Here is a 12,730-nt window from a genome sequence, read left to right as displayed (position 1 = left end):
ACAGGATAACAGATCAGAGATGGACCCCTAGGGAAATTTCCTTGCCTTTAAAAGGAAGAGGTTCAAACAAACATTTTTCAGATTCCAATCTCCTCCTGTGAAATCCTAGAGCTAAAGAAATCACTCAGAGTTTTGCCACAGACTTCAGGGGAGCGAGGATTTCACCCCTACTGATTTGAAAGCAAGTCCTTAGTGCAACTGGATTACAAACACAAACCCTTGTTATGTCACCCTCTGGGCAGACATTTTCCTTCAAGAGCTGATAACAATGTGTATTTTTATGCTGAAAAAATATTTAACAGATTAAACTTTTCTTACAGGAATAAATGCATGGAAGTTTATTTTTAAAGAACAAAATTATATGTGAGCCATAATTTAATGAATGAATCTTCAAAGAACCCTGTATTTTGCATACAGATTATGTATACAAAATCCCTGATGTTACTGTTATCAGCTCTTGAACAAAAGTTTTAATGTTTATTTCAACATCTTTCATTTTGATTTTTGCATAAACCAGGCCTGTGTTTTGCCTCAGTTTTACAACTCTCTCCTGGGAGCTTCATAATGTCTGAGTCTGGATTCCTTTTTTCCTTCAGATGAGAAAGGAACGATTGTCCTGGTGTAGGAATGAACTTCATCTCTCCTGGATATTGTCCAACGACACTGCCAGCACACATGCCGTGGTGATGTATGAGACACAGGCTCTACTGCCTGCCCCTCTCCTCAAGCCCTTCCCAAAATAAAGCATAACTACATTTCAACTATCAACCTCAATATTTAAATACAAAGAACTCTGCATAGTGCTTTCAGCTTTGATTTGTTTTAAGCAAGTACTCCACAAATCCTTTAATTCCTTAACAAATGAATAAAATTTGTAGGGGAGAGAAGTTACTAACCAGTTTTAACTTATTCTTCTGAATGACTTCTTTGTTATCCTTTTGATACAGCTCCATTTTCTTTTTGGTGTTCTCCACGTCCACATTGTTGGTCAAGTTAAATACTGCATAAATATTATAAAGACAGAAAGCAAAAGTATTAGGTCAGCATGCATGACTATGACAAAGAAACACTATTCTTATGCTCTCTATCCCTTCTAGCCAAATATAAACATTGCAGTAACAGAACCTATTTAAACATGCCATATAAAGACAGAGACAATCTGCTAAGTCACTGCACTTCAACAAAAGCCAGCAGAGTTTCTGTAGGTTTACACATCTGTAGGAGATTAAAATTTGAATCTTGAATCCCATTTTGTGACACTATAATGATCCATATGAATAATCATCATATTATTCATAAAACACTGACCTTTCCAAGTAGCAGTTATAGCTAAGAACATGGTGATTCCTGTAAAATTAAATTAGACCAAACACAGGCATATGAAGACATGGCTGGAAATTAAGTCGTTCCATTTCACAGGGAATATCTAATGCACAAAGACTACGGTGACTGAATTCTCAGGTACACAAAAAAAAAATCACATTGCTTGATAACTTAAAAGGCACCAATGTACAATTACCTTTATTATGAGGAATCTGCAGATGCTTGCAGATTAATAGGTCAGCTGACATTCTTTTGATGTCTCTCAATGGTGACAGACTATATCTCATGTAATTATGAGCAAGCAGGGTCAGCCAGCAAGCTCCATAGTTTAGCACAACATTCCCAATTATCTACACATGGATATCTCAAGAAATGGAACAGTTTCTATAATCAACAGCTTGAAAGATGTAGATAGGTTTGGATGATTTGTAATTTGATACAATGCCTGAGCCCTTCACCTCTAGGTCACTGGTTCACTTGTGGGTCAAGTGAATTCCAATTGAACGCCGTTATCACTGGGAAGTCGCTTGGTGATCCCCATCCTGAGTGGATGCTGGGCTGGGCTCATGCCCATGGCCTTAGAGCTACTGAACAGTGCCAGCACAGAGCACTCAAAGCCTCCAAGAGCTCTGTCACGCGCCTACAAGAGCAGTGAGGAAACTTGCTCTGCCATTGATAAATCCTCCACAAGAAACAACCGCGCAGTGACTGTGCTGTGTCAGACCCTAGAGGAAAGGAGGGTCTTGTGGAAACACCAGCATGGCACTTGGGAGGTTTTGGTTCAGTTCTCTCTTCCTAGGCTTTTAGGCAACCAGGGCCAAGCCAAGCCTGAGCACAGGCACCACTGCCAAGTCATTTGTACCAGGGAGGCTGCTGGAGAGGAACAGAAGGAAGCAGCATGAAGTCTGTTGTTCCTCATCAGGGTAACACACATCTCAGTCTGGAGAACATCAGATCCCTTCTTTCATCCTCCCCACAGGTAACATGGCAGAAAAGGGCACTTAGGAGGGTTCTAAGCAAACCAAACCAAAAGTAGCCCAGACTGGCAAACCAGGTGAGAACAGTGAAGGAAACATCAAGAAATCAACGCCAGGAGCAAATGGAGGTAAGAAGAAACAGGAAGGTCCAAAGTGGTAGAGCTGTGGGATGCAGCCCAGCTCACTGCTGCCAAGGGAGGCATTCCTGCTGTTATGCCCCTCTCCCCAAGCACAGGCCTCACTCTTTCTCCTGCTCTGATTCCAGAACTCCCTTAGATACTCTGCAGTGTCAAGAGAAATCCTCCAGTAACCTGAACTGGCTCAACACACGGGCTGAATGCCAGAGAGGGTACCAGGGAAGTAATAAAAGGGTACAGATGGGAATAGGAATACTTTCTTTCCAGGAGTACCAACCACCACATCATCTTGCTCTTATTAAAAATACTCAATTTCCTCAAACTGCCACAAAAAAGGGCTCAGCAAGATACAGTTCAGGAACTTCCTAACCTTAAAAAAAAAGCTGTATTTATTTTTCCCATTTTCCAAATAATAAGCAGTATCAAGAGGAACAGCATTTCAGTTCAGTCTGGCTCCTGAAGCAGTTGAACTCGTCCGGCCCCACCCCAGCATCCTCAGTTCAGAGGGAAGATCCAAGATGGCTGAGTTTGTGCTTTAAGAATTTCAGAATCAACACCTGAGTTGAATTTTTGAACTTTGCTACTGTTCCTGGGCAGACCACTGGGCCTCTGTACTGGAGGTCTCCCACTGGCAAGAACCAGAAAAGGGGAAATAAAGGTTCCCTTCTCCTACACACCACCTGCTCTATCTCCACACTATAGCTTCAGGCAGCACTTCTCCCTGAGGTCTTGATCTCATCCTAGCTGGGACCTCTGGGCACTGCCATAACCCAAACAAGCCATTTAAAGTTCAGCTCCTTGGGTTTTGGAAGGAAGCTACCATCCCAAATGTTTTGGGCTTTTTTTCCTCTCCAAAAGGAATAACATTTTCCTATTTCATATTGTGACACACACTTTTTGGTTGAAGCAACCTCTCCTCAGTAAAACATTATTTTAGTCTAAATCTTTAGTATTTTAATGGCAATCTGACAGCCAAAGTTCCAGCCTACAGTTGCCCACTGACAACAAGTTTTAATATTTGAGTATAGGGCACAGAAGAAGTGTCATGTGAAAATGCTGGCACACAATCAGCCCAGGGCTCTGCAGTGACAGCAGCTGCATGATAATGTCAGCACTTCCTACAACTTAAATCCACACAGAAGCTCTCAACTCTTCAATGACGACACAAGAAAGAAATAGCACATGAGCCATGCTGTGCTAGCAGGATGCCCAGATGCCACCTTCAGGTGCATGAGGAGATGCCAAATTGCCTTTAGGCTCCTGAACATCGTGAATATTTCTCTAAAAATAAATCTAGCCATAAGCTGATGATCTCTGTTTTGCAATAACTGCTGTTTGAAACCTTCAGGGTTTGTTTTTTTTTTTTTTGCTTCTTTCTCAGTTATCTTTAATAAGTTCAACTGGTCACAATTTGGTCCATAAACAAGAAGCTTAAGATTTAAAACTCATACTGGGGAAAAGCAGGCATGCTTTAATCACTTGTAGATGCCTACCTTTATTGAGAACTGCTTATAAAAATGGGTGTATTTTGGTACTTCACAAGAAGTAACATTTCTATCTAAAAAAAAAAAAAAAAAAAAATCTATTTCTGCATCAATGTTTGGGAAATTTTCAGCAGCCACCTGCATAGGCACCCTAAAAGCCCACTGCTCTGCTCATAGTGGAAGTGTTTATCCCCCCTTGTTTTCCTGCTGTGGTTAGAACCAAACCACAGCCACAACCCTCTCAGCAGTCAGATCTGCTCACACCACGCTGACTCTGCTCTGCCCATTTTATCCTGGTTTGTCACTCAAGGGTATTGTAGGACGCCAACAATCAGAGATTCTAACTTCCAGCCCCCTCAAAGGCCAGGGTAACCTGTCCCAGAGAATACTGATCTATAGCCACAGACGACAAACATTGTCCTGATCCTAAGCATCTCCTCCTCAACACAGAATTGTCCACATTTCAAGAGTGGAAACACTTAAGACATTTTGTTGCAAGACTGGAAACAGTGTAAAAGAGTGTTAAAAAGTGTAAAAAAAAAAAAAAGGCAAAACAATGGAAAGTGTAACCGTGTGACCTGGATCTGCCTACATCAACTTCAGTGTCAACAGCTGCCCTTTAGTGCATGAAAACAGCATCTTCCCTCCTACAATAAACACCTACCAGCAAAACAAGCTGCTCTTTGACACTGCATGGTCACCAGTGGCCAGCCAGCCAGCCAAAACATCTTTCAACATATTTTCTAATAAATTTTTCATGAGCCTCAAACTTCTGTTCATCAATATTTATAGAATACAAATTCTTGCCATTGTAGCCTCACAATACAAAGCTGACAAGTCTGCTTTGCAAGGGGCACTAGGGCACAAAAAAATAATTAAGATGTTATTTCCTTCTCTTGCCCTTTGTCCCCTCCACAAGTTACTTGCCATTTAAAACCCAACAATTATAAAACCAAAGAACACAGTTGCTAACACTCAACATACAAACTTTAACATGGGACTATGCAGCACTTTTTTTATTTGGCCTGCTTTGAGTTTTGCCAGAAATTTATTCTAAATATACTTCATAACTCAAAAAAAAAAAATTATAGAACAAGAAGAACTAGAAAGAGTTAAAAATCCCAACTCATATGCTACACCTACCCTGAAAAAATATTGGTGTAGATCTGAATATGAGTGGCAAAGCAGATGGCTGGTTTGAAAAGGTTTCAAAGAGAAGACAGACTTATTTTTGTCCATGTTGAAATATAGCATAAGCCGATATAAGAGGCCTGAAGCCCTTCAGGGAAAAGAAACAGAAGCTGTTTTGTATGCAACAATTATTTATCTACTTATCCATCTCACATTGGTTGGTTTATAAAATGACTTGCCTTGAGACATCTGTTAAGTATAACAGGAAGACTATTGTGTTTTTGTGAAACATTTCATTCTATTTAGGTGAAACTCCCAAGTTCTGAAATTCAGCCTCTACAGGGACTTTCTCTGTTTTTCACAACAACAACGTTCACTATACAATTCTACAACAAATGGAAAAATATTTTTCCTTGTTATAAAAAAGAAAATGAGACAAAAATTTTAATTAAATGGCACAATAATTTGTCCAGAGACATAGCAGTATGAATGAATATCACACCACTGCAGGACTAAGTCCCTCAAAATCTCCCAGTTTTAGACTAAGACTGAAAATTATTAGCATTAGTTCATTATAAACAATATTCCTCCCATCCTACTACAAACAACTCCTAAATTATCATCTCCCTAAAACCCCAGATTAGGAATGTCAGAGTGCTACAGGAGACACAACTTCATCCTCAGTCTGCCTGGGATGTCCCAGGCTACTATGGCAACTTCCCTTGGTGCTTTTGATGCCTGACCCCTGTACTTTTAAAAGGGGTAGGAGTGGAATGAGGGGGAGAAAAGATGGAAAAGAATTTAACAGATCCCTTCCAACCAACATTTCTGGGATTATAACAAAATAATTCTCAGAAACAAAAGAAAACCCACAGTTAAGCCAGAAAAGTTTAGTTAGGTATCAATGATTATTTCTATTTATCCTCAGCAGTCTTTTATTGAGTCAATAACTTTTCCAGAAGAGCTGTAAACAGCAATGAATGACTGAAATCACTCAGCCCCATCACTCTAAGAAACACCATTTTGGCTGGAACAGTGTGATGACTGAAACAGATCTTTGATAAAGCTGCCCAGTTTTCAGTTGGGTTATTGCCTGTGCCGGGACCAGCATCACCATCCTCGAGAACACACACACAGAGGGGGGAAAAAACCAAACCACAAAACAATAAACAGCACAACCCACAAGTGATCACAGATAGCAAAACCCTTTCTATCCAAGGATCACTTGTCAGATAAGCGTTCTGAGGGTATTGCATAAAGTCCTGGAGGATCAGGGAGACACAGGAATACACAAATAACAGCAGCCTCCTTCGGACCTGAATGCTTTTTAAAAGGCAGCAATTACCCATAACCATTGTGGTAATGCCTGGGGGCCTCACTCGGGTACCAGGAGAAGGTGCCAGGCACACGCTGGGAGGTGGGTCCTGCTCCAAGAGCCTTCACACAGGGCTTGAAAAGTGGCCAGAGATACTCTGGGGAAGAAGAAATACTTGGGGGAAGAAGAAAACTTTGTAGAAAGAGCAAGCAAAATTCACATTGTGGCCACAGAGTGCAAATTGTAGCAACACTCAAAGGTTTAACCAGGTCCCTCTTGCCCTATGGGCACAGACCTGACTCACTCAGATACACCTTGTCCACACCTTTCCCAAAGGCAGGTTTTAACCCTTTCACTTTATTTTTATTCCTAGTGCTAATGACAACAAACTGGGCTTACAATGCTCTCAAACTGTCCAACTGATTTTTCTTCTGGGGAGAACTCGCTTTAAAATGTGGTTTTTATTTAAAGCCTTGTTTAACACATTTTTGCCCAAAGCATTATTCAGTGGCTACACTCTAAACCACTTCAAAAACCTGGTTTTTATAATAGAAATCTTAAAAGGTGACTACCCTAATGTTTGTTTGACCTTCCCACACACACACATGCTGCTGCTGCACCATCCAACTCTTCTATTTCTATAGAAAAAGTCTGTAGGGAAAAAACAGCTGATATGAAGGGGGAAAATGTGTTTCAAGTGAAGTCAGCAATTGCTGTGTCTCATTCCATGGCTAGTTTTGGAGCTGACCTACCTGGAATATTTGGAAAACCTACCAGAATCAGGGCTACGTGAAATACACCTATACAGGATGTTTACATTTTGTCTGTGCTAAGCAACTACTTCATTTAAGCCCCTACAACAACTCCAGAAACAAAACCTTCCAGCAAAGAGGAAAAAAAAAAAAAAAGGTAAAGCTGCACTTTGACCCTCTCACAGAAAAACTGAAAGTTTGGGGCATGAGGAGGGGGGAAACCTTCCCAACCACCAGCTTCACAAGGCAAAGCTGCCCTGCACATCCTTTCTTTTCCATCTTGCAGCCCAGTTTTCCACACAAGCAAGCAAGCAAGCAGGGAGTTCAGAGACACACAAAAATGAAATAACTCCTCTCAGCAGTAAAGTGTGAAATTATCATACAGAGTCAATGACTTTTAACACACTGTTCAGTCACACCATTCACAACATGCACTGGAAAATGTCACACCAGACAACTGCCAGGTGGGGAATTCTGCCCAGGACCACAGCAGGGATGGGCTTGGAGACAAATGTGCAATGGGCTTTGTCACCAGGGAAAGCACACAAGGCTTGAACTCTTGCCTAAAGCAGTGTTGTTGACTCTAACCTGTCCTTTGGGATCTGTCTGGAGTTGGGATATCAAAAATGAACTCACTGATAGTGAAAATTAAGGGTCTTCTGACTGCATCCCTTCTTTCCTCTCATCACCCTGGCTGCCACATGAATGAACTAGAATGCAGCTGGATTTCAATTTTCAGATGTTCCCCTCAGGTAACTAACTCCAATTCCTAAAAACTCTATCAAGCTTCTTCACTATGCATTTGCAGGGCCAAAACAATTATTGGCCAAATCATTTTTTTTGCATAAGGTTATCAAGACCAGCCAGGTTTCTGCTGCTTCTAAAACCAAGTTCCCAGTACAGGATTTGGAACCATTTGCAATGTAATCACCTAATCTCAAGAGCTGTAAAATCCTAACATCCTGCACAAATTCATGAGGTTCAGACAATTTCAGGCAAAACTTCAATTACCTTGTTACAGATGTTGAAAAGTCCTGCAACAGCAGTTAAGTGGGAAATTGTATTTAATGCTACATGAAAAAAAGCAGTTTTCCTTCCCATGAGCACACAGATTCTTCCAGGATCCTCTGGCTATTCTTTCTCTTCATTCCTTCCTTCCCCCATACCATTCCAAAAAATATACAAACAAAGCTACACCCACATCATCTCCTCCAGATATCTGGACCCATGTGAGTGTGCCTGGTGTTTCCCAGCCACACAATTTTGGCTTCGCAGCCTCAGCCTCCTGATGCCAACAAAAACATCATACATTGCTAACAGCAGTAAGTGTATTGGATATATTTCTACAAAACACCACGGTGCAAAGAGGAGCAAGGGCTCCTTTGAGAAAAATGAAGGAAAAGTGTCATCTCCATGGTTTCCTTCAAATCACATTCACTGCCCTTCCTGCAAGCTCTAAGTCACCTCTTCTTCCTCCAGGTCAAAAAAAAGAAAAGGCTCAGAAGCTCATAAAAACCAAGAACAAACCATTTAGGAGTCACTCCTTTGAACACATCCTTGTTTTTCTAAGCAAAACCCATCACTCCACCATAAATCACAAGTCACCCTAACTAAGAAGAAAATAAACTCTGTTGATAACATTGTCCCTTCCCCGAAGGGCAAAGTTCTGCTTCAGCTAATCCAAAGAGAAAGAAATCAACGTCTGTTCCCAAACCTTCTCCTTCTGCACAGAAACATAAAATGCTACCACAGTGGTATGTAAGGTCATCAGCTTCAAAGCTGCTTCAACTACTGTACTTGCAGAAGCAAAAATGATGAAAGACACCATATGGCTTCTGTCATGGTAGATAAAGCTAATGGAGGGATATAATGAAAATTTCAATTTCTCCTCTCTTTCTTTAATCTTTGCCAGTGCAGCATTGACAGTCCCCTGCAAGCCTTTCTTTTCCAGCTTGTTTCCTCTTTGGATTGTGTTTTTTTTCTCTGGCAGATAAAATGTTTTACTTAACAATGTCCTACAGTTCAGCAAATATGACTAAATCCAGAAAAAAAGTAATTAGATAAAAATCTGATACAATGATAAATCATGTTACAGAAACTGAACTTAGACATTCTCATAGGCAGCTGAGTCAGAAGATAAAAGCTTATGGTCTCATAAGCACAGCACATCAAAAATTCAAGCATTAAGACTTACCAATTTCTTCTATTTCTTCCAAGAAATCATTATATTCATCTAGAGTGGGAAAGTCTTCCTCTCTTTTATTGTATCTTTGAGAGAAGAGAAAAGTATTTATAAAAGACAGAAAGATGCAACTTCCATTCAACAAGGCTTTTGCTGCAAGCTGATTAAGCACTGATCTAGTTTTATCTACTGTGTGCTTTGTGACTCCCAAACTGACCAGAATCTTTAATGAGAGACAGAAGTGCCTGCCCCAAAGGAAAGGAGGCAGCCTGCAAGAAATCCGTGCTATCTTTGCCTATTGTTTGCCAATTCCTTTTCCAGGGTTACAGGTAAACATGAGCACAGAGGCCAAGACAGAGTAACTCCCAGCCAGCCTCTTAACAAAGGCAGAGACAACAGCAACACCCACAGAAAAAAGCTTTTCTAGAACAATCAGAAAAGGGAGTTTGGCTTTGTGCCAACAAGAGAAAGCATATGTCAGCAGCAAACTGAAAATGCGACACAATTATCTCATTTCATATCAATAGACCGTTCCAGCACTCATACTCACCTCTTCAGAGCTGGAGAAAGTAAAAAGATGAAGGGACAATTGGCTGAGAACATGGACAGCTTTTGAAAGTAAAGACAGGCAGACCTTCTTCCCAAGAAAATATAAAGCTGAGATTCTGCTTGATCTGTGGACGGTGACATCCAGGAATATAAAAATCCCAAGAATTGAGGCCATATTCCAATTTGGGGGCATTTTTTCTGCCTCCTAAAAACTAATCTGGCAAATCCAAGTAGGCTAAGCATTTTCTAACATTTTCTCTTTTAATTAAGTTTTATTCCATGTTTATTGACTTATTCCAGTTTGACTTCTGTTAACTTCAATAGACATTAAAATCCAACATCAAAATTATCACTGCTTTCCACATCAGCATCTTGGTATTCAGTGGCAGTTTCCCCACATCTCAGCAACGTCAGATGATTCATTTACTATTGTACCAAGTTTTAGATTAAGGCTGACAAGCTTATAATTTACCTGTAAATTCACTTAGGCACACACAATCCTCTCTGGATCGTTACATTTATCAGATTTTCTTCTATCAAAACACCAACTGGCTCCCATATTTTCCTTATAAAATGCTGCTTACTGGCCACAAGGAGTGAGATGCAATCTTAGACCTCATTTATCTCAATTTCAAGAGCTTTCAAATCTGCATGAAAGACTGGTAACACCAGGCTTGTAAGGAACCATTTCCACTAACAATTGCTGTGTGAAGCAAAAAACAATGTGAACTCCTTTTGCCCATTTTGATTTTGAAGGGAACTGGCCTTCAACTCTCCGAACAGGTCCCCAGGGAACAAAACAATCAAGGTCCTGTTTCTTGCTCTACTGCCATGTTCACCCCCTCAATATCTAATCATCTCCATTTTGGAGCCAAGTCTTTGCCAAAGAAGGCCACATAGAAACACTCAACATCTTCTAATGCTAAGCAGGAATCCCTCAAGGCTAAGTTGAGAATTCAGCTCTCAATTGTTGCACAAAATCAGATTCTCTGAAATCCCTCCATGATAAATGGAGTCAAGTTTTATGGTTTGCCACTTAAAAAAAAAAAAACTCCTCTGTACTACTGAATAAGTAATTTTTTTTTAATTTTTATCCACTAAAAACATCTACTCTCTGCTCTTTTAAATGGCGACACTCACATTTTCAGCACTTTCTTCCGGATTTCCACTTCCTTGTCGACAGCAGGATCCTCAAAGAGCTGCACCCTGAAGTTGCTCTTCCTCAGGGGGGTGTCGCACTCGTGGCAGTTCCCAGCCCCTCTCACAAACAGCAGCTCCACACAGCTCTCACATCTGAGGAACAAAGGAAGGGGTGCAAAGGCACACAGATGTTAAACAGGAACTGAAACACAGGAGTGTGCCCCCTTTTTGCTGTTTGTACAGCACATCTCCCCTGATTTCACTCTTTCTGCAGCACCCAGCAGAGGCAGGAGGCCAGGGCTCGCCACCCTGCCTGAGCAGAACAGGCTCAGCAGCACAAACACATGGAATCTCCCTGCCCAAACATCTCCAGCTCTTGGCTGGGACCATGCATTAACCCAAACAAAATGATGGGGTCCGGATCAAGGGGAAGCTGTTTACTGTCATCAGCAAACCCATTTCACATGGGCCAGACTGCAATATCCTTATTTACTCGAAGCACCACCTCACTGCACAAAAAACCCTGTTTATTTTCTTGATTCTGCAGTGCAAGGAGACCTCAATCCAAGCACGGACACAAATCTTGCCTGCAGACTTCCAAGCATCTGCCAGTCCTATCACAGAGGAACTGCTGCAACAAACCTGAGTTAAACTCCAGCCCAGCAAAGCTAAAAGAATCGAAACCACTTCAGGCAGTAACCAGCTTTATGCAGCTCTCCTGTGCCTTCTGGTAATACTTTTTAAATTGCATATAAAATAAACTTTACACAGAGGCTGCACAGAAATAAAACAAAAATACCTTTCTGTTTTTATTTCTTTTGACCTAATGAAGACTTCAGATTGCTGACCAGTCAGTTGGCATTTAATAAAGGCAGAACACGTAACAAGCAAGCTGATTTTAAGAAAGAAATAATTGGGTAGTAATAATGTGCAAATTTCTAGCAGAGGACAACACCTGCTGCAGTCATTTCCTACTGCTGGGGAGGCAAAGGGGAGCCTATTTATAGCTTTGCTATATTGAAGCCAAAACAGTTGCACATTAAGGGCTAAGCCATGTTTTACCTTCACAAAGCCAGCACAAAAGCTAAACAAGTTAAGAGAAACAACACTGACATGGCTGAGAAAGATCTTAAACAAAACTTTCACACTGCTGACCTATCCCCGACTAAACTGGTTCCAGTCCTTACAGAGGCAGAGATGAGGAGAGCCAACCAGTTTAACCCAGCTTCTGTTTTCAAGATTAGAAAGTGGGAAACAAACACAATTGTATCTCACAATCAAAAAAAAAAAAAAAAAAGGCTTTTTTGTTGTTGTTGCTAACACATGGAGATCTACAGCTTCAGCCTGCATCTTGCACAGCAGCTGCCAATGTTAAAGAGCAAACCTTGAATCTACTTGGGCATTTTCCTGCTCCAGAATTCCTTTAGTTAGAAAAGAAAATGTATTTATAAATACAAATTATCTGGGTTGGGAATGATTAAACTTCATTAGCACACTAAGCCTGAAATTTAGAAGTTGCTGGAACATGGACTCAATAAAATAATGAGAAATTAATATAATGTATATAATGAAAGCAATTTATGGCCCCACTACAGGAGGGCCAAGAGTAAATGCAAGAGAGCAGGCAAAGCAGGGAAAGGGTTTTCTCCTTCCTCTCCCAACCTGTCTGTGCATGCAGGAGCCCAACATAAGGACAGCTTCACTGGCTCTATTTTGGCAGCTCGTGCTGTTTGTGCCTCT

General features: G+C 40.9%; 1 protein-coding gene across 3 annotated transcripts in view; it reads right to left on the bottom strand.

Annotated features, from left to right (window-relative positions):
- Positions 1-12,730, bottom strand: part of MNAT1 (MNAT1 component of CDK activating kinase) — a 117,113-nt gene that overhangs the window by 71,782 nt on the left and 32,601 nt on the right. For all 3 annotated transcript variants that reach the window (XM_068192140.1, XM_068192142.1, XM_068192141.1), the window contains exons 2-4: positions 10,991-11,143; positions 9,314-9,387; positions 897-1,000 (exon numbers count right to left, since the gene is read on the bottom strand). In XM_068192140.1, the coding sequence (XP_068048241.1) occupies positions 897-1,000; positions 9,314-9,387; positions 10,991-11,143 (331 nt within the window). The remainder of the gene's footprint in view (positions 1-896; positions 1,001-9,313; positions 9,388-10,990; positions 11,144-12,730) is intronic.

This window comes from Anomalospiza imberbis, chromosome 6, assembly GCF_031753505.1.
Source record: "Anomalospiza imberbis isolate Cuckoo-Finch-1a 21T00152 chromosome 6, ASM3175350v1, whole genome shotgun sequence".
In the NCBI taxonomy this organism is placed as follows: Eukaryota; Metazoa; Chordata; class Aves; order Passeriformes; family Viduidae; genus Anomalospiza; species Anomalospiza imberbis.
The sequence above is the reverse complement of the archived record's forward strand: the minus strand, read 5'-3'. Positions and strand labels throughout refer to the sequence as shown.